The sequence below is a fragment of the Pristiophorus japonicus genome, chromosome 17 (assembly GCF_044704955.1).
Source record: "Pristiophorus japonicus isolate sPriJap1 chromosome 17, sPriJap1.hap1, whole genome shotgun sequence".
NCBI lineage: Eukaryota > Metazoa > Chordata > Chondrichthyes > Pristiophoridae > Pristiophorus > Pristiophorus japonicus.
Window position 1 is genome coordinate 106,006,030 of NC_091993.1, and position 23,145 is coordinate 106,029,174.

General features: G+C 44.3%; 1 protein-coding gene across 4 annotated transcripts in view; it reads left to right on the top strand.

Moving 5' to 3' along the window:
- Positions 1-23,145, top strand: part of plxna2 (plexin A2) — a 513,884-nt gene that overhangs the window by 251,741 nt on the left and 238,998 nt on the right. For all 4 annotated transcript variants that reach the window (XM_070859435.1, XM_070859436.1, XM_070859433.1 and 1 more), the window contains one exon: positions 13,607-13,707. In XM_070859435.1, coding sequence (XP_070715536.1) covers positions 13,607-13,707 — 101 coding nt within the window. The remainder of the gene's footprint in view (positions 1-13,606; positions 13,708-23,145) is intronic.

Here is a 23,145-nt window from a genome sequence, read left to right on the forward strand (position 1 = left end):
GGCTTGAACCCACAAATTTCTGACTCAGGCGAGAGTGCTGCCCACTGAGCCACAGTTGACACTGTGCAAGGTTACTTAACTGCACACTAAGTAATGTAACTTTAGACATTTGCATTGTAGTAATAATGTTTATTTCAGCATCTTGGCCTGTTACCTAAATACTTACAAAACTTGCCAGCCTAAGGAAACCATTTATATCTTAGTTCAGTTAATACCACAGGTGGTATGATATTCATTCAATGAGCTCTTGCTGAGATATCCTGCATTATTACAACAGAAATGCAACTTTCATTGTACTTGAGAAAGAGCTTTAAAATTCACTCCAACTCTATCTTTCTAATGCTTTCTTTACACTTGATAAAATTAGTATTTTTCTGTCGTTCCTTCACTCCTAATTAAATCTTTTCTCCCATGCATACCATCAGCTGCCTAAAGAAGCTGAGCCAGAATTCTGAACTCCATTATGCCCTTTAAACAGGTGTAATCAAGGCATAACTGAGCATTAAATGCTCTTGCCATAAAGAATTGGCAGATTTACTACAATATTAAACTAGAACTTGGATGAGATATAGGCTGTTATATCCTGGCTAGTAGGCCAGGTCTGGAGTCATTCATGAATATGCCAACCTATAAATAAGTATTTTGTGGGTTAGAGGAAAACAAACCTCTGGTTTGGTGTGATGAGATACAAAAGGCCATTCGACAACTGAGGAACAACAAGGCACCAGGAGCAAATGCAATCCCCACCGGAGCACTAAAACATGGCGGAGATGCATTATTGGCGTGAATTCATGACCTAATTTCTCTTATCTGGAAGGAGGAGAGCATGCCAGGAGATCTCGGAGATGCTGTAAGCGTAACCACCTTCAAGGGTGACTGCGGTAACTACAGAGGAGTTTCTCTGCTGTCGGCCACAGGGAAAGTCAATGCAAGAATCCTCCTCAATTATCTTCTCTCTGTGGCTGAAGATTCTGCCCACTAAGGGGCACAGTGGACATGATCTTCACCGCGCGGCAAATACAAGACAAATGCAGGAATCAGCACCAACTGGCCCTTCCACACTGTCAACTGTGAAGGACTATGGAGCGTCCTCCTCAAAAGTTTGTCACCATCCTCCGCCTGCTCCACGATGACATGCAAGCCATGATCCTGACCAACGAATCCACCACAGACCCAATCCACGTCCAGACCAGGATCGAGCAAGGCTGTGTCATTGCACCAATGCTCTTCTCGATCTTCCTTCCTGCAGTGTTCCATCTCTCCCTCAGCAAGCTCCCCGCTAGAGTGGAGCTAAATTATAGAACAAACGGGAAACTGTTCAACCTTCGCAGCCTCCAGGCCAGATCCCAGGTCGTTCCATCCTCCATCATCGAATTACAGACTGCAGACAACGCTTGCGTTTGCGCACACTCGGGGGCTGAACTCCAAGCCATCGTCAACACCTTCACCGAGGCATACGAGAGCTTGGACCTTACACTAAACATCCATAAGATTAAACATCCTCTGCCAACCTGCTCCCGCCACGCAGCACTGCCCCCCCCCTCCCCGGTTATCAAAATCCACGACAAAGCCTTGGACAACGTGGACCATTTTCCATATCTCGGGAGCCTACTGTCAATAGGGCAGACATCGACGACGAAATCCAACACCACCTTCAATGTGCCAGCGCAGCCTTCAGTCACCCGAGGAGGACCTGGCACCAAGCTCAAGGTCTACAGAGCAGTGGTGATACCTGCCCTCCTATATGGCTCAAAGACATGGACGATTACAGCAGGCACCTCAAAGCACTGGAGAAGTACCACTAGCACTGCCTCCATTGGCAGGATAGTTGCATCAACGTCAGTGTTCTCGCTCAGGCCAGCATCGAAGCATTGACCATGCTCGACCAGCTCCGTTGGACAGGCCACATCTTCCGCATGCCTGACACGAGACTCCCAAAACACGCGCTCTACCCAGAACTTCAACACGGCAAGCGAGCCCCAGGTGGGGCAGAGGAAATCTTCAAGGACACCCTCAAAGCCTCCATAAAAAAGTGCACCATCCCCAACAACACCGGGGAATCCCTGGCCCAAGACCACTCAAAGTGGAGGAAAAGCATCCGGGAAGGCGCTGAACACCTCGAGTCTCTTCGTCGAGAGCAAGCTGAAGCCAAGCGTAGACAACGGAAGGAGCGCACGGCAACCCAGGCTCCTCACCCGCCCACCTGTTCCTTCAACCACCATCTACCCCACCTGTGACAGAGACTGTAGGTCCCGCATTGGATTCTTTAGCCACCTGAGAACTCATTTTTAGTGTGGAAGCAAGTCATCCTCGACTCCGAGGGACTGGCTAAGAAAAGAGAATTGGTTTGGAGTGGTGCTTTTGTCCATTGCTGTTCTGATGTTTCTTTTGCCACTTAAGTGTTGGACAAGCTTTGGGGCTTGACATTCTGACACTGCCATATCTTTCTAAATTTCTTAAAATGTGAACAGTGCACTTCCCTATGGCAATCCCAATTTTATTTTGGGGAATAGGAGGAGCAATGGAGGGATGCCAGGCAGATGAGCCATGATCTGAATAAATGGCGGAGCAGGCTTGAGGGGCCGTTTGGCCTAATCCTGTTCCTATTTCTTATGAGAACTGTGTGCCGTTCTGGTCACCACCTTATAGGAAGGATGTGATTGCACTAGAAAGGGTGCAAAGGAGATTTATGAGGATGTTGCCAGGTCTGGAAAACTTCAGCTATGAGGAAAGATTGGATTGGCTGTTTTCCTCGGAACAGAGGAGGCTGAGGGGAGATTTAATTGAGGTGTATAAAATTATGAGAGGTCTAGATAGAGTGGATAGGAAGGACCGATTTCTTGTCGGAGAGGGGTCAACAACCAGGGACCGTAGATTTAAAGTAGTTGGTAGAAGGATTAGAGGGGAGATAAGGAAATATTTATTCACCCAGAGGATTGTGGTGGTCTGGAACTCACTGCCTGAAAAGGTGGTAGAGGCAGAAATGCTCATCACATTTAAAAAGCACATGGATGTGCACTTAAAGAGCTGTAACCTACAGGGTCATGGACCAAGAGCTGGAAGGTGGGATTAGGCTGGGTAGCTCTTTTTCGACTGGCACAGACACGATGGGCTGAATGGCCTCCTGTTTCGCAATTTTTCTATGACTGTGACCACTATTAACCTCTGACTAGCAAATACAGGCAGAAGCACTTGCCTAGATTCATCCGCAGAATTCTGCGTGGGTAGGCTATGATGGGGCAGTGACCGAGCTATGCCACAATTGGTCACTGGATCTGTAGCCAAGCTCTGCTGTCGGTGACTGCAAACTTTTTTTTCTTTATTCGTTCCTGGGATGTCACTGGCAAGGCCAGCATTTATTGCACATCTCTGATTGCCCTCGAGAAAGTGGTGATGAGCCACCTTTATGAACCGCTGCAGCCTTTGTGGTAAACAGAGGGAGTTCCAGGATTTTGACCCAGTGACGATAAAAGAACGACGATATATATGTAAGTCAGGGTGGTAGGGAACCTGTTGCCCTTGTCCTGCAAAGTAGCAGAGGTCGCGGGTTTGGGAGGTGTTGCTGAAGAAGCCTCGGCGAGTTGCTGCAGTACAACTTGTAGATGGTACACACTGCAGCCATGGTGCACCAGTGGTGGAGGCAGTCAATGTTTCAGGTGGTGGATGAGGTACCAATCAAGTGGCTGCTTTGCCCTGGATGATGGCGAGCTTCTTGAATGTTGTAGGAGCTGCACTCATCCAGGCAAGTGGAGAGTATTCCATCACACTCCTTGTTCCTTGTAGATGGTGGAAGGCTTTGGGGAGTCAGGAGGTGAGACACTTGCCGCAGAATACCCAGCCTTGACCTGCTCTTGTAGCCACACTGTTTATGTGGCTGGTCCAGTTAAGTTTCTTTCGAATGGTGACTGCCCAGGATGTTGATGGTGGGGGATTCGGCGATGGTGATGCTGTTGAATGTCATGGGGCGGTGGTTAGACTCTTGCTTGTTGGAGATATTCATTGCCTGCCACTTGTGTGGCGCAAATGCTACTTGCGACTTAACAGCCCAAGCCTGAATGTCATCCAGGTCTTGCTGTATGCGGGCATGGACTGCTTCATTATCTCAGAAGTCGTGAATGCAACTGAACACTGCAATCATCAGCAAATATCACCATTTCTGACCTTATGATGGAGGGAAGTTCTTTGATGAAGCAGCTGAAGATGGTTGGGCCTAGGGCATTCCCCTGTGGAACTCCTGAAGCAATGTCCTGGGGCTGAGATGATTGACTTCCAACAACTACAACCATGTTCCTTTGTGTTAGGTATGACTCTAGCCAGTGGAGAATTTTCCCTCTGATTCCCATTGACTTCAGTTTTACTCGGGTTCCTTGATGCCACACTCTGGATCGTTAGTCCAGACTTCTGGATTACTAGTCCAGTAATATAACCACTATGCTACCATTCCCGTTCACTTCATCCATGGCCTTTTATGCCTCAGGATTAACCGCTGCGCAGTTACCCTATGAGGTGAGTACCTTGAAGTGCTGCTTTACTAGCTATGAATCTGAGCATGTGTTGCTCCGTCACTTTGCAGACTTTGTATTGTGGGCACTTTCCTTTAAGTAACCACACGTGTTATTATTTAACCTAGGAAAGTTGCGTGCAGTTAGCACACGATATTTTTGAATAGATTTGCCTTGGAATTTAGCCATTCTGGACTGAACTTCTCCAGGGCCTGAAAACCTTCGTCCTCCGAATAGTACCCAGTCTTGTCTGGTGGTGGTGTCTGTTCTTGTCCCTCCACTCTGCCTCTAAGCACCGAAATGAATGTAATCTAAACTGTGTTTTTCTCTACAAATGATCGGTGGGATTAATATCTTTAATTATATAAAAGCAGACGAGTTGAATTTCATGATGCCCGAAAACGTTATAAATGTATTCACTGTTTGACCTCTGAGACCTAAATACTTCTAACAGAGCTCGCTGTTTTTATGGGCTGCCCTTTGGGTTACTGCCGTGGTGAAAGTTCAACAGTTGCCATGGAAACCACTAGTCGAAAAGTGTTTAAAAATTGAGGTTTTATTGTAGTAACCTTGCATATAATTGTTCTATTAAAATTACTGAAATATTTGTGTCCTATCAGACTGTGGGTGTTTATATAAAATTCTGTTTTGCAAATAAATTCCAGTTGTGCTTAAAAAAAAAAACACATGAAAAAGGCCAATCTGCCCTGGGCAGAATTTCTGTAAGACTTGTATGATCTTATAGTGATGATTATAACTAATATAATTTCCCTGGTCACGAATTTCAGATGAAGCCATAGCCTGCAGAGATGCACATTAACATTTCCAATGCTTGGTTTATTTATTTTGTAATACAAAATGCATGAGGTATAATACAATGCAGCTCATTTTGTAGATATTATAACCTTTTGCTGAGGGCATATACAGTTATGATGCAGTACACTGTCACTTATACGAGATTTCTAATAATTTCCACTTGCATGTATGTATGTATATACAAGAGCGAGGACTGCTCATTTTCATTTAACCAGGAAAATATTCCTGCTTGTAATAGTCATTTTAAATGTTCAAATCTGCTTGTCAGTGGTTCTGGTGGAGGTGCAGTAACAGATTGATAGTTAAATCGGCTCAGAAAGTGCAACCATGTGATGGATTGTGCTGACAATTGCAAGCAATTACATTGTAAAGTCCTTGTCATTTTTTTAAAAAATGATTTTTTTTCTGTGAGGCAGTAAGTACACGGTGCTGCTTATTACTTTACCATTTATTGCCCTCGTTTCTCGCTGCTTCAGCTGGGAGTTGGCTTGATTGGGTTTATCTCCTTTGTGAGGGTAATCCCACTTGTTCCTCAGCAGCCGGGACAGTTGCTTTATTATTTCAACGTTCGCTCTCTTCAGATTACTGTCATCTTGATGTACTCCGCCCAGAAGTTACATTAAAATAAAATAATTCAATCCTTTGCTAATGAAAACATCAGCTACTGGAATTAAATTAATTATTTAGAGGCATTTACAGGCACCCATGTATGATTGATTAAAAAAAAACAATGCAAAAGTATTTCCTATTGTGGTTCAGTGTATGGAGTCTAAAGTATCAACTGTTTTATTCTGCAATTTTATATTCCTCCTATTACTGTGATACACAATACTCTACATGCCTAATCCCCAGAGCACTGAATTGCCTTTACAACTATTGAATTCCATGCTCTTTCCCCCCACCCCCCCCCCAATAAGGACTGACATTTTTTTACTGAAATGCTGAATATTCTCTTCTGAATGATAAAAAAAAAAATGATTTTCAATAGTCATCTTTGAAAACACTCCCACTGTCTGGAGTGGGTCAGTATCTCTGTTGAACTGGTTTTGAAGATTTTTGTGCGTTTCTAGAAATGGAAAATGCTGAAGTCTATTAGCTCATGCAACCAAACCAGGCCGGTGAGCTGCATCAATACACAAAGCATTTTGTATGGAATAAAGATAGGCAACATACATCAGGCCGATATTTTACTTGCTTTCTACTCTGGTATGACAGGGCATCAGCTATTCGTATGGGTTACCATTCATCCACACCTGTATTGTGTCTTTGATTTATAATATATAAAATATCTCCATTGGGCAGCATGTTCTGTTTTGATATAACGGATGTGTGACCAGATAGGACTGTGAAGTGGGTGCGAACAGTTTTGTACAGTTCAAAATCCTACTTTCGATCATAGTATATTTGTGCGCTCAGTTCCAGAAATATCTCCTTGGCTGACTTTTCTTGTATGGAGAGCGCTGCGCTATCTGAATGCATTCTTGGAAGTATTTCAGCAGCCCTTCAGACCTGTCTTTTGATAGATTTGATTTGATTTCGGGATGAGCAGAACGTTCTGAATTCCAAGAATTGATTTTTTGTTTCGTATCGACATTTTTTTGCAAGTCATTTTGTTCTTTACAAAGAAAGGGAAGTGTCCTCCTTCTAAAGAAATAAAGAGACGTATGAATATGCCCTAAGTGGCTGCAGTGCAAAAGTATCAGACACACAATGAGTGGACCCAAGTTTGAACTGCAGTATCAATTAATTGTCAGATCAAGTGTCTCCTGAGGGAAAATGTCATCAGTCTTGGTAGAATCCTCTGTATAACAGTAACAGTATGACAGGGAAATGGGGCTTTACCAGTTTCTGCACTGCCTGAAGAAGCTGCAAAGCTACTGAATGGGTGATACAGGTGTGACGTCCGAAATCTGGAAACCACGGAACGTTTTTGCCTGGGCCGAGGAAGATAGGGTAGGGGAGGGAGGAGCCAGTTGGGCTGCTGGAGGTCTGGGGGGTGGGGGGGGGGGGGGGTCGGTCAGGCTGCTGGGGGGTGTGGGGGGTCGGTCAGGCTGTGGCCGGGGGTTGGGGGGAGGGTCAGGGGCTCGGTCAGGCTGCCGGAAGTCCCGGAGTGGGGGCGGGGGGGGGGGGGTCGGTAGGACTGGGGTCGGGTGAGGTCGGGCCGGAGGTCATCGGAGGTTGGGCGGCCGGAAGACAGGGGAGGTTGGGTGGCTGGCAGTCTGGGAGGTCGGGCTGGAAGCTGGGGGAGATCGGGCGGGAGAGTCCGGATTTCGGAACACTTTCCGGTTTCCGGATGACCCCGCCACGGATCAGCCTGGTGTCCGGATTCCGGAACTCCAGATTTTGGCTGTCGCACCTGTAATGCAGCACAGTGCTTCAATCCCATAACTGGAAAACGTGGGCTCGTTATAATTAGGAAACTACCAATGTATGCGCCTAGATTTCCTCCAGAGGACAAGTTGCTTGTACATTCCTCTCAGCACTGTGAGAAGACACGGGGAGGTGAAAATGGAAATGTGGTGCTTGTATAGTAATTATCTTGTTTCAATAGGATTGTAAAAATAAATGATACTGAGTTGGCAGCTCTTAAAGTGCCATGCCATCTCACTTTGAGCTGAAAGACTGAGGGAAAGAAATACCGTGGACTGTTGCAGCTCAATAGCAACCCAGCAATGGCATTGACTGGGAAAGAGGTAGCAGGAGATACGGAAGAGAAAAGGAATCACCATTGTGTAAGAGGCAGAATTTGCAGGGGTTAATAAGGAAGGCAACATTGGGGAGAAAAAATTAATAAATGCCTTTTAGGATGTATTTGTTTTGCAGCCTACCACTTCTTAAATATCATGTCATGCACAATCATATCCTCTGACATTATTATAACCTCTTGCACGCTGGTGGTATAAAATAAACATACTTCTCATCGCCAGATGACACATTACTGAAGCAGAGTGTCTGCACAGTTCCCATTTGTTCAGAGACACGGCAGTTATCAAGAGCACCCTTTGTTCCAGAAGCTCAGTGTAATGATACGAGTGGGTGTCGAAACAGATGTAACAGCCAAGTGTCCAGCAATGGTGGCCACTTGCTTACTTTTCCACACCAGCAGGGCGGCGGTTCTTCCGCATGTTGTCCGCCTCTTCTTCAAGCATGCAGTGTGAAAGTGCCCATTGTGGAGGCGGGGGACACTAGTGCTATTGAGTCCGTCCGGCCTCAGCTGTTGGATTTGTCTCGGGTTTCAGTGGCTCTGCTGAGAGAGTGGTCTGCAGTTGTTCTTTGTCCGAGACAGGTGGAAGCATCAGTCTCCACGGCTTCAGCTGGACGTGAATCCTTCTCTTGACGAATTCATGATTTTCTCTGTCTCCCTCAGAATATTGCTGAAATGTGGAAATGTAGCTTAATGTGCATATTACAACTTACAATGAGCAAATATGTTAAAAACTGTTGCTCAAAATATTTTCTATTGACACGCACTTGGGCCATAATCCCAAACTTTAGCCCTTCCCCTCTCTCTTCAACCCCTCCCTCCCCCCCCCCCCCCCCAAATTAATTTCTCTCTTTTATATTTTAAATGTCAGTTAATATAATTAGATTTTGTTTTATGTACATTTTATATTCGGCTTATCATTCTGTGTCAATGCCTGATGGTTAACCTTTGCAATTTACAGTTTTTACACTGACAGTTTGGGTATGTTTTGTGTCAGATAACATCAAACTACAGGATTTTGTGTACATAGCTGATGCTCAATGTTATAAAGTCGTGGAAAAAGGTCAAGAGCCACTAAATGTTTTAATGTTCATTATGACTATTTTCTAAATAAGTAAGCTCCTTGTTTTGATACGTCAATGTTGCCGCTTAACCGAAAGAGTTCTTTAAAATTGGGAGGGATTCAAATTCCTGCGACATTGGAACCGGTCCTGGGGGAGATGGGACCAGTACAAACCGGACAGTCTGAACATGGGCCGGACCGGAACCAATGTCCTAGGGGGAGTGTTTGCTAGTGCTGTTTGGGAGGAGTTAAACTAATATGGCAGGGGGATGGGAATCTATGCAGGGAGACAGAGGGGAATAAAATGGAGATAGAAGCAAAAGATAGAAAGGAGAATAGTAAAAGTGGAGGGCAGAGAAAACCCATGGTGAAAAACAAAAAGGGCCACATTACAGCAGAATTCTAAAGGGTCAAAGTGTGTTTAAAAAGACAAGCCTGAAGGCTCTGTGCCTCAATGCGAGGAGTATTCGGAATAAGGTGGACGAATTAACTGCGCAGTTAATGGATATGATGTGATTGGCATCATGGAGACATGGCTCCGGGGTGACCAAGGCTGGGAACTCAACATCTAGGAGTATTCAGCATTTAGGAAGGATAGACAGAAAGGAAAAGGAGGCGGGGTGGCGTTGCTGGTTAAAGAGGAAATTAATACAATTGTAAGGAAGGACATTAGCTTGGATGATGTGGAATCTGTATGGGTGGAGCTACGGAATACCAAAGGGCAGAAAACGCGAGTGGGAGTTGTGTACAGGCCACCAAATAGTAGTAGTGGGGTTGGGGACAGCATCAAACAAGAAATAAGGGATGTGTGCAGTAAAGGTACAGCAGTAATCATGGGCGACTTTAATCTACATATTGATTGGGCGAACCTAACTGGTAGCAATGCGGTGGAGGAGGATTTCCTGGAGTGTATTAGGGATGGTTTTCTAGACCAATATGTTGAGGAACCAACCAGAGAGCTGGCCATCCTAGACTGGGTGATGTGTAATGAGAAGGGACTAATTACCAATCTTGTTGTGCGAGGCCCCTTGGGGAAGAGTGACCATAATATGGTTCAATTCTTTATTAAGATGGAGAGTGACAAAGTTAATTCAGAGACTAGGGTCCTGAACTTAAGGAAAGGTAACTTTGATGGTATGAGGCGCGAATTGGCTAGATTAGACTGGCAAATGATACTTAAAGGGTTGACGGTGGATAGGCAATGGCAAACATTTAAAGATCATATGGACGAACTTCAACAATTGTACATCCCTGTCTGGAGTAAAAAATAAAATGGGGAAGGTGGCTCAACCGTGGCTAACAAGGGAAATTAAGGATAGTGTAAAATCCAAGGAAGAGGCATACAAGTTTGCCAGAAAAAGTAGCAAGCCGGAGGACTGGGAGAAATTTAGAATATAGCAGAGGAGGACAAAGGGTTTAATTAAGAGGGGGAAAATAGAGTGCGAGAGGAAGCTTGCCGGAAACATAAAAACTGACTGCTAAAGCTTCTATAGATACGTGAAGAGAAAAAGATTAGTGAAGACAAACGTAGGTCCCTTGCAGTCGGATTCGGGTGAATTTATAATGGGGAACAAAGAAATGGCAGACCAATTGATTCTGTCTTTACAAAGGAAGACACAAATAACCTTCCGGATGTACTAGGGGTCTGAAGGTCTAGTGAGGAGGAGGAACTGAAGGATACCCTTATTAGAAGGGAAATTGTGTTAGGGAAATTGACGGGATTGAAGGCTGATAAATCCCCAGGGCTTGATAGTCTGCATCGCAGAGTACTTAAGGAAGTGGCCCTAGAAATAGTGGATGCATTGGTGATAATTTTCCAATAGTCTATCGACTCTGGATCGGTTCCTATGGACTGGAGGGTTGCTAATGTAACACCACTTTTTAAAAAAGGAGGGAGAGAGAAAACTGGTAATTATAGACTAGTTAGCCTGACATCAGTAGTGGGGAAAATGTTGGAATCAATCATTAAGGATGAAATAGCAGCACATTTGGAAAGCAGTGATTGGATTGGTCCAAGTCAGCATGGATTTATGAAGGGGAAATCATGCTTGACAAATCTTCTGGAATTTTTTGAGGATGTAACCAATAGAGTGGACAAGGGAGAACCAGTGGATGTGGTGTATTTGGACTTTCAAAAGGCTTTTGACAAGGTCCCACACAAGAGATTGGTGTGCAAAATCAAAGCACATGGTATTGGGAATAATGTACTGACATGGATAGAGAACTGGTTGGCAGACAGGAAGCAGAGAGTCGGGATTAACGGGTCCTTTTCAGAATGGCAGGCAGTGACTAGTGGAGTGCTGCAGGGCTCAGTGCTGGGACCCCAACTCTTTACAATATATATTAATGATTTGGATGATGGAATTGAGTGTAATATCTCCAAGTTTGCAGATGACACTAAACTGGGTGGTGCTGTGAGCTGTGAGGAGGACGCTAAGAGGCTGCAGGGTGAATTGGACAGGTTAGGCGAGTGGGCAAATACATGGCAGATGCAGTATATAATGTGGATAAATGTGAGGTTATCCACTTTGGGGGCAAAAACATGAAGGCAGAATATTATCTGAAAGGCGGCAGATTAGGAAAAGGTGAGGTGCAGCGAGACCTGGGTGTCATGGTTCATCAGTCATTGAAGGTTGGCATGCAGGTACAGCAGGTGGTGAAGAAGGCAAATGGTATGTTGGCCTTCATAGCAAGGGGCTTTGAGTATAGGAGCAGAGAAGTCTTACTGTAGTTGTACAGGGCCTTGGTGAGGCCCCACCTGGAGTATTGTGTTCAGTTTTGATCTCCTAATCTGAGGAAGGACGTTCTTGCTGTTGAGGGAGTGCAGCGAAGGTTCACCAGACTGACTCCTAGGATGGCAGGACTGACATATGCGGAAAGACTGGATCGACTAAGCCTGTATTCACTGGAGTTTAGAAGGATGAGAGGGGATCTCATAGAAACATATAAAATTCTGACGGGACTGGACAGGTTATATGCAGGAAGAATGTTCCCGATGTTGGGGAAGTCCAGAACCAGGGGACTAAGTCTTAGTCCTAAATGGCTTACCCCTGATCCTGAGATGAGGAGGAACTTCTTCACTCAGAGAGTTGTTAACCTATGGAATTCCCTACCGCAGAGAGTTGTTGATGCCAGTTCATTGGATATATTCAAGAGGGAGTTAGATATGGCCCTTGCGGCTAAAGGGATCAAGGGGTATGAAGAGAAAGCAGGAAAGGGGTACTGAAGGAATGATCATCCATGATCTTATTGAATGCTGGTGCAGGCTCGAAGGGCGGATGGCCTACTCCTGCACCTATTTTCTATGTTTTTGTGTTTCTACGTCCTCCTCCATGCTTCAATGATTTTGCTGCCTGTCCCCTTTGCCCTGGTTCAGGGAGCGTCTTCACAGGCCAGATCCACTTTCAGCTTTAGGCTCCAGCATTGTTCAAAAAAAAACCTTCCACAATATTTTGCTTAAGGATTCTGCTCTGCAGCTCCCAGATCTTAATTTAGAAAACTGAAAATCTGCTGTCTGTAGAAGGAAAATTCTAATGGGAAATAATGAGAGCTCTGTTCATGCATTTTAAAATTGCCAAGTGTATGTGCATATGAAATATGAATGCCTGCACGTCTAGGTGCTGAGTATTTTCCAGCTGCAAGCATTATTACTTCTAAATCTCTGATCAGCTTTGTTTGGAATGGATCATTGTGCATCCGAAGCTCCAAATAAGCAGATAATCCTATTTCTGCAACAAAATCCCTTTTCATCTAATAAGTTGTGCAAACAGAAAAGGCCAGGCTTTTCAGTTGCAAGCTTTTCTGAAGCTTCTTTCGAAATTGTGCAGACGCCCCAGTTAATGTTTAAGTTGCGAGGAAATGACCAGAACGCTGTTACTGGTGAGTGTTACTAATGATCAGCAGCGACAGAATGAAAATCCAGCTCAGCTGTGTGGCCAGTCGCCATCTCTTAAAGTAAATGAAACATGTGTCCTCGTCATGTTTGGGATGGGACTCCAGACGCCAGTCCGTTCGATTGAAAGGGCCTGGTGCAATGTTTAAAATAAATGGGTTGCTGCCTTTAAAATAAGGAGATGATGGGAAGGCATTAAGGCTAGACGTGGAGAGGCTGTTTCCCCAGGCTGGAGAGTCTAGAACATAGGGGTCATAATCTCACTCTAAGGGGTCGGCCATTTAGGTCTGAGATGAAGACATTTCTTCACTCAAAGGATTGTGAAGCTTTGGAATTCTCTACCCCAGAGGGCTCAATCGATGAGTACATTCAAGACTAAGATTGGTAGATTTTTGAGGACTAAAGAGAATCAAGAGAGATCGGAAGAGGGTGGGAAAGTAGAGTTGATGTAGTTGATTAGCCATGATCTCATTGAATGGTGGAGCAGGCTCAAAAGGCCATACAGCCTATTCCTACTATTTCTTAATGTTCTTTTGTTCTAACACCTTGGTTGCTAACATCTCACAACACAGTTTCAACCCATTGCGCTCTATTTGTGCCTCATTCTAATTTGTCTTTTTCTATTTCAGCTCTCACGAGTGCCTGTGGAATCATGTGAACAGTACGAAACATGCGACGAGTGCCTCAGTTCTGGAGACCCTCACTGTGGCTGGTGCGTGCTTCACAACATGTAAGTATTTTCCAGCAAGGTTCGCGAGATAGCAATCAGACAAGAAACTTGGCTGATTGATTTTTTTTCTCTCCAGACCACCATTGCTGAGACCAATTGTAATGCTACCCCTTCTACTCCCACCCCAGCTGTGAGCAACTAACTCAAAGCAGACTAGGAATCCCACCTGTAGCGTGTCTAGTCTGTATGATTCAGTGCCATGGGAGCATAGCTTACGTTTAACAGGAATCAAATGCACACATCCTGATTGAAGGAACTTGAGCAACACAGTGTAGCTGCTCTGTGCCACACAACACACAAAGGCGCCTTCTCTGTTCAATGCTATTTTTATTCAGTTCTTTAACAACTAACTGCATCTGATTCTTTGTAACCTTTGTAAAACCTATCTTCTGGCTGGGAATAGGTGGTCTGTTTGGCAGCTTAAAATGGCGTGAGGAGAGAAGCCATTAACCTGTAGAAGGGAACAGTTAGTTAACCCTTCATAGTGCTGAGCTTAATGTGTCGGACTTCACATCTGTGGTTCTGGCTTTTGACTCCAGCAGTGGATGACCCTGAAACCAGCCACATGTGTGACGCCTTTTGTCCTGTTTTCTTGCTAAGAAACAGACGGTTTCAGACATGCTGTCGAAGTGCAGTTATTGGCCGGAAACAGCAACAACTTGAATTTCTATCGTGTCATTCAAGTAGGGAAACATCCCAAGGCGCTTCACAGGAGCGTAATCTGACAAAAACTGACATAGAATCAAAGCAGGAGATACCCGGATACTTGACTATAACTTGGTTAAGGAAGTGGGTTTTAAGGAGGGTCTTAAAGGAAGAGCGGTGGAGAGGCACAGCTGTTTAGGGAGGGAGCTCTGAAACTTCGAGCCTATATGGCTCAAGGCCATATAGTTGGGGCGCAGGGTCTGGGGGATTCAAAAGAGGCCAGAGTTAGAGGAACACACAGTTCTTGGAGTGTTATTGGGCTGGAAGCGGTTACAGAACTTGGGGTGAGGTGAGGCCATGGGTGATTTGAACACCAGGATGAGAACTTTAAAATCAAGGACTTGGTGGATCTATAGGTCAGGAAGCACAGGGTCACTTTGTCTATTTTCCAACTAATTAATTGCACTTCACTCAGAGAGTTGTTAACCTGTGGAATTCTCTACCACAGAGAGTTGTTGATGCCAGTTCGTCAGATCTATTCAAGAGGGAGTTAGATATGGCCCTTGCGGCTAAAGGGATCAAGGGGTATGGAGAGAAAGCAGGAAAGGGGTACTGAGGTGAGTGATCAGCCATGATCTTATTGAATGGTGGTGCAGGCTCGAAGGGCCGAATGGCCTACTCCTGCACCTATTTTCTATGTTTCTATGTTTTCTTCGATGATGATGTTGGAAGGAAATGAGAAAGTGATGATGGTCCGACGATTATGGTGTGGGGCAGGCTTGGTCGATTAGCTGGTCTTTTCCTGCTCCTTAAATGTGCATGTTCGTAAGTATTGGCAAGTAAGCAACCAGGTATGCTCCTTCATTGCGGAAAAAGGATGTGGTCAGAATTGGGAAGAAAGTGCAGGAAAATAAAATCTCAAGTTTAAAAACAAAAAACTGTTATATATCTTATCAAAATCTTTCTCAAAACTAAAGCCCCTTAAGTGTTGAGCATGTCAGATTATTGCAAGATAGACTGGATACCTAAATTTATGCAGACATTTATAGCTGGACAGGATTGAGTAGCAGTGAATAGTTCTGCCCTGAGGGTCATTCCATAATAACCTGATAAATTCTGCAACACCAAGTAAATAGCAATGGTGAAGTGATGAATAAGGCATGCACCCAAGTTGGAGAATGAGAAAATAATGGAAATCAAGCTTATTACGTTTTTGAAGTTAATCGAGTCGGCACACTTAAAGATTTTTGGGATTATATATTTAATATTTTTTAAAAGCATTTTCTTTTACATGCTTATCACAAGCGTATTTATTGGCTTTTTCATGAATGAAGGGCTTTGTGCTTTATGGAAATCAAGCCTCCTTTCCCTCCTCTTGATGATCTGCGAAACCATAATGCAAAGTATTACATTCAGCAATAAAACCTGAAGCACAAATGATTGAACAGATGGAATTGTTTTCTGTTCTTCTGGTGGTCCCTCCAAATATGGATTTTTTTATTTTTGAAGGTGATATAAAGATGCTGCTGTGTCATTCAAAAGATTAATAATCAAACGATTGTTGAATTTAGGTCACTGCCAATATATCAAATACATAAAAAAGCACCTCAGAATTCAGATTCTTCACTATAAATTTGAGAGTATTTGTCATTCCGATTTTATTTCCTGAGGATTGTTACCACCTATATTTCCCAAGTATATATCAAGGCCATCATACTTACCATTATGGAAGTGAAAATAGTTGCCCATAAAAGCATATTTTGCTACACTGACAGATATTTGTGCAGTTATATTTTCTGCGAGTAAATGTGAGAGTGAGCTTAGTGTGGAAGCAGGAAAAAACATACTGGTGACATCTAGTGGCAGAGTATTTATATAACATTTATAACTGACTACATTTCTGCTGGTGGGGCTGACAACAGATACATATTTAAGTCACCTTGGGGCTGAAGTTGATGGTCCTGCTGCCAGCTGCCGATGAGTTTTCTCGGCGGTTTCTCCATTTGTTCAGCGCTCTCCCCTCTGTGGGGGATTGGTGAGGCCCACACGCCGGCGGTTTGGAAGGACCACTGGGGAGCGTGCGCCGGCGTGCAACGCTGAAAAAAGTCCTCCCGCCCGAGATTCATCCGAGTGGTTCTCCGCCCCCGCAGGAGAAAGGATTGGCGTGTGGAAACAGGTCTTGCCTGGACGGTAAATATGAAGACCTGCAAGAAAAGGTAAATAAGAATTTATTTTTACTACTTTTGCAGCGATTTTGTTAAAGGTTTGTGGTTTGAAGGTTTTGTGATTTTTTTTTTTTGTTGTTGTTTTTTTGAACTTTTTTGTGCGTTTTTCCCCCCTCCCTGGGCCCGTATCCCGCCTTGACATAACGTTCTCCAGAATTCCACTTGCCGCCCAGGATCCCCCTACCATCCTCTACTGTCCAGAATCGGCGTGTAATGCCCATTTTTTCCGCCAGGTGCTTTTTTCCTCCTTTTTGACCAAAGTTCCGCCCAAAGTATCGTCACGATCTTAGCGGTCTTTTTGACGGTAAATGGGTGGAACTTGCCTTTGATCAATTTCGACCCTCTTGTTTAATTACTGGCCTACACTAATGCCATCTAAAATCCAGTTCAAGCTTCTTGGTTGGTCCCTGTGCATATCCAGGTACTTTTGGGGTTTTAAAGGAATATTAAATCCACTGTTTGAAAAAGAAAACTTTGCTTCAGACCACAAATTTTGCCCTTCCACATAGCATCTTGGCCTTGAAGGGAAAACCTAGAGAAAGAGACTGCTCAAAGCGAGAGAGATATTGAGAGAGGGAGAGGGAGAAACGCTGAGCAAACTCAGGGAGGAAGAAACGGAAGGCCTTATGACGCTTGGTTCCGATGCTGCAAAGAAGGGAAGATTTTAAAAGACTTTTTGGATTGGACAGTGTGCTACACCATGAGGGGAGCATAGGTTTTAATACAGAGGGTAGTATCTGTCCAACAGTGATCGACAGAAGAGATATTACCAACATTTGATTTACATTGGTCTCCAAACACTGCCTTCAAGGATCTAATGGCAGAAGCTGCCAGCTTTACAATAATATCAATCACAATCCATTTCTTTTATTTTCCCTTTTTTTCTGGCAATGCTAATTGGCACGATGAGTCCTTTATCCCCCACCATGGTAGATAAAATCGGTTTGCAGTGTGGTTTGCCTTGATTTCAGTTCTCTGTTCCGAAATGGAACAGAGGGAAGACCTAATTGAGGTGTATAAAATTGAGGGCCAGATAGAGTGGATAGGAAGGATTCATTTCTCTTAGCAGAGGGGTCAATAACCAGGGAGCATAGATTTAAAGTAATTGGTAGGTTTAGAGGAGATTTGAAGAGAAATCTTTTCACCCAGAGGGTGGTGGGGGTCTGGAACTCACTACCTGAAAGGGTGGTTGAGGCAGAAACCTTTAATAACATTTTAAAAAGTACTTGGATGTGCACTTGAAGTGCCGTAACCTACAAGGCTACGGACCAAGAGCTGGAAAGTGGGATTAGGCTGGATAGCTCTTTGTCGGCCGGCACGGACATGATGGGCCGAATGGCCTCCTGTGCTGTAAATCTCTATGATTCTATGATTAAATAGCTTTAAAATCAAATTGGAAGCTATTTCAATCCCTCAAGAGTGACCTGAACACTCTCAAAAACATCCCTTTGGTGCAAAGCCTGCTTGTCTGGCAATTGACAATTTTAAATTGTTACATTTTTCAGCAGTGCAAAGCCATAGACACAGGCAGGTGTGTGAGCTGTGTTTGAATGGGTAATTTTATTTTTCTTGGCTGCTCGGCTGTTGCAATAAAAGCTTGCGCTGCAGCAGGGAATTTGCTGCCCCAGGATAACTTGCCAAGCTCTTGATACTGTCGCTTTGCTCTGGGCACGGATTCTGTGTCATTCACTGCATCTTGAATTCCTGCTTTTGGGGACAGTGTTTTGCCCAATTGTGTATTCCCCCTCTGCAGAGCACTGCAGGAAGTTCAATTGTGGAGCAAAGGGATGGGCTTGCGCAGTAAATGGACATGGAACTGGCAGCAAGGAACGCTTCAGAATGGGGAAAGTACCAGGAAGGACAGAAACGTTAAGAGAAGCGTCACTCTGGAACATAAGAACGTAAGAAATAGGATCGGGAGTGGGCCATTTAGCCCCTCGAGCCGATTCAATAAGATCATGGCTGTTCCTGGCCTCAACTCCACTTCCCCGCCCGCTCCCCATAACCCTTGACTCCCTTGTCGTTCAAAAATCTGTCTATTTCCACCTTCAGTATGTTCAATGAAAAGATTGGAGGAAATGGTTCTTTGAGGGAGGGAAGCAACTGCTCAGATAACTTTGGGGGACTGTTGATCAAATTAATCTGTTGAATATATTCCAACTGGCACTGCTAGCACATTATCCATCTGGTGGAAAATCCTGCTTACATTTCTTGATCACAGAAGAAGGCATTGCCTGAAGGAGAGCTGATTTATAAAGAGAAGAGAACTGCACACACAGCAGGCGGATTGGAGTGTCAGTGTGCTTGGGGACTTGGAAGATAGGGCAACCTAGTTGTTAGCCATAAATGTCTTAACCAGGCAAAGCAAACAGTGCTTCAGTTCAACAGATTGTGTGTCTGAACCTTCTACCAGGATTCACAGTCAGAATGTGTAGCTGTTTTTAATTTTGTTCATAATGGGTTTTAAATGCACAAACTGTAATCTTAGATAGGGAAGCTAGGTTCAAAAGGTGAAGCCTTCATTATTAATTTCTTGAGAAGAAAATAAAATTGCTCACTCGATTTAGTGAGCAGGAATACATCAGAAGTCATTTTCTAAAGAATCCCAGTTATGTGACTAACATGATGCATTTGTCAGTTAATATAATACAATTCATGAATACTGTGGTATTATAATGTCGTCTTGCGACAATATAATTGCTTACCTCTGCAAAAGAAATATTCCCTCAGTACAAAGCATTCAGCTCTGCAGGGTCATTACCGTGTGAAGGATTACTGCAGTAGAGTGGAGTTCTGACAGGTTGGAAAATTTGACATATGGCTTTATTACTGGGGTCCGTTGGTCCCTTCAGTATGGAATGGTTTGGAGTGGTCAATCGGTGAGGAGGAGCTGTCGGAGTGGGACCTGATGTAAAATATTCTCATTAAAAATACTTACCAAAGTCACTCTCGTTTGAAAAATGACGGATTGAAATGTGGAAATCAACCTTGTCATTGTTTTATCGCTTTGCACCAATGCAAGGGAGCGCTCCCCGGTGTCCAATATTCATCCCTCAATCAAAATGACAAAAACAGATTATCTGGTCATTATCACATTAGTGGGAGCTTGCTGTGCACAAATTGCCTGCCGTGTTTCCCACATTACTACAGTGACTATACTCCAAAAGTACTTCATTGGCTGTAAAGCGCTGAGAGATGTCCAGTGGTCGTGAAAGGCGCTATAGAAATGTAGTTTCAGATTCACGTGGACAACAAAGCAGGAGATAAATCTGGAATGAGGACCTGACCTGACTCCTCAAAGTGCCGTATCCGCGAGGTACACACGACTATTTGTTGTAGATCATCTCTCACCATTTGGGCTTCACACCCAGTTCAGTATAATGCCAGCCTAGTCCAAACTCACATTAAGAACTGCCCATGCATTCCAATGGAACTTCATGGACACGTTTTGCACGTAAAGGGAAAACCGAAAATGTTGAAAATACACAACCAGTTTGTCAACATCTGTACTGGAGAAAGACAACGAGTGTGTCAGAGCTGTTTCAATAATGGGTCAGCTCTGCAATGTTAACCTGACATTTCTCTTCACAGATGCTGATGGACCTGCCATGTATTTCTAGTATTTTCTTTTTATTTGTACTACCAGGTTGGAATCTTTTTGATGTGATGAAGTAATACCACTTCCCATTTTCTCATAACATTAAAAATGAGAAGCCCAAGAAGGCTCTGTAAATGCGTCCAAGCATGGGGATGTGCAATGCTCCTTCCTTTGCTAAGTGCAGTGCAACTTGGACCGGCCAGCTATGCATCACTCGTGTGAGATGAGCATCTGTACCACAGTGACTGCCTGCATGCAGATGTTTTTGAAATGGAACAACCAGATTTTTTTTTTGAACTACGGTTGTTAAAATAGACAACAACTGTGTTCGTGCAGACAATTTCTCATCTGCAAAATGGAGTAAATTACGGTTTCTCTCACGTGGCAGAAGACGAAATTCACTGTGAAGCATGGCTTGGGGCGATTGGGTAGCATAATGGGTTTGATTGTCCTTTCATCCTTAAAACTGGGTTTGCATGCAACCAAGGTTGACTGAATTAAAGTCACTCCCTCTCTCTTTCACAATGAATCTAGCTACTAAACTCACATAATAAAAATGAAAGGTCATCGACCTGACACATTAATTCTGTTTTTCTCTCCACAGATGCTGCCTGACCTGCTGAGCATTTCCAGCATTTTCTGTTCTTTCAGATTTCCAGCACCCGCAGTATTTTGCTTTTGTATTAATGTTGCACGTCTGGTACACTCAGCCCATCTCTTAGAGGGTATAGGTTTTCACTGCAACAACAAAAAAATGGCCTGTGGTTCTGCACCGATTCAATTAATTACCCAAAGTGGTGTCTGGTGTAACAAGCGTAAAAATTCATACTGGCCCATGAAGAGTTACTCTCCCAGGGATGAGGATTAAAACTGTTCTTCGAACAATGGATCCAACCCAAGCTATACCTAATCTGGGAATGCTACATTACGAATGCATGGTGCCCAAAATTGAAACACTTCTAGTTCCCAAGGGCTGGCACTTTCTTACTTTGATAACACAAAGCATCAGCATTTTATTTTTGACTTCCATGCACGAGGAGCTCCTCCGACCCTCCAAGAAAAGTTTCAGGCAGGTGCAAAGGACATTTTTAGCACCTCTATTATTGTCCTATGGTAGAACAGGCCAAAGATCAAGCTTTTAGTATGTGAAAAATGTAATTCTCTTTCTAGGCAACCATTTTCCAGGGTGTGCTGGTGCTGAAGCTTGTAGTGAGTGGCTTCACATTACAAGCAACAGCAACACTTTGCATTTGTATAGCGCCTTTAATGTAGTAAAACGTCTTAAAGGAGTTGGAGAAGGAGAGAGGTTTAGGGAGGGAATTCCAGAGCTTGGGGCCGAAGCAGATGAAGCCACGGCCACCAATTGGTGGAGTGATTAAAATCAGGGATGCTCAAGAGGGCAGAATTAAAGGAATGCAGATATCTCGGGGGGTGGGTTGGTTGTGGGGCTGGAGGAGATTACAGAGATAGGGAGGGGCGAGGCCATGGAGGGATTTAAAACTAAGGATGAGAATTTTAAAATTGAGGCGTTGCTTAACCGGGAGCCAAGGTAGGTCAGCGAGCATAGGGGTGATGAACGGGACTTGGTGGGAGTTAGGACAAGGGAAGCCGAGTTTTGGATTATCATAAGTCTACGTAGGGTACAACGTGGGAGGTCAGCCAGGAGTGCGTTGGAATAGCCAAGTCTAGAGGTAACAAAGGTATCAAGTCAATAAATGTGTACGAGAGCTGATTTTAATAATTAGTAATGCAACAGTACTTTACTGCTGAAAATTACAGTTGTTTCTTGGTTATAAACATTATTGGGGTAAATTTCTACTGGTGGTCTGTATGTGAACATGGTTAAAAGCTATTGGGTCACCTGAAGTTTCATGGGGGGGTCGAGAAGTTGAACAATCGAGGAGCTGATGCTAACACACAGAATTGCTCACTTATAATGCTCAATTTGCACATGTGTCAGCTCATCAGACAAAGAAAATGTACCCGTCTGTAAAATATCTAAAGTATGGGAGTCCGCCTGCTGCCACTTTGAGACACGCGTAAGTTGACCAATACCGCTGTCTAATGGAGCGCAGATTGGTGATCGGGTTACTACACTAGCACTAGTTCTCTGGCCCACATTCAATTCAAGCACCGCTTCCCATGGCGAATTTACCCAATAGTGTAATACCTCATGGGCTAGATGTTAGGCATTTACATTTTTGGGGCGATAATGGCGGTGGGGCGGGAAAGTAAGCGCCCGGGAATAGTTTGCGTTTAGTATTTAAGTTTGGGCCCTGCATCAGCAGTGCAGCACTAACGGAGCGTTGTACACCTCTCTTAGCATACGGATGGGAAACTCCCGAGCTAAAGAGCCAGGCCGGGAGCGCTCCGAGAGACGTCTGGTGCGGGGATACAAAAAAAGCATTCCCAAAACATTGCCCACGCCACCACAACACAAATCGCTAAAAAAATGTCAAGATAAAACAATCACACTTACCATTACTCACCTCTTCACCGGCGGGATGGTTGGACTGCCCTGATTTCACAGGCAAACATTGCAGGAGCACAAATTCGCGCCGGTGTCTCAATCGGGGACGTTGTACACCCGGCGCAGCACTTCTGGGCAGTGCTGCTCAGCGCCACCATTAAACCGAACCGGAGGATCGCTGCAGAAGGCTGACCGCCCGGCCAGAACGCCTCACCGCTGACATTGCCGCCGCTCCAGGGCGAAACCCAGAGCGCAGAAGACCGGAAAATCCAGCCCAATTCTTTCATCAGCCATTCTGATTTTACGCTGAGTTAAACTGTTGTAACTTACAGCATTTTATTGCGAAGCATGTGCGTGCAATAACGTGCAGCATTCGGCAGCAGTTTGTTTTTCTTACAGTTCAGCACACCATCCTGAACTATGAATATGAAATAATGGTGAATAATGCACCATGTTATTCGGTTGGACATAAGGCTATGCATATTATCTCAATCAATACT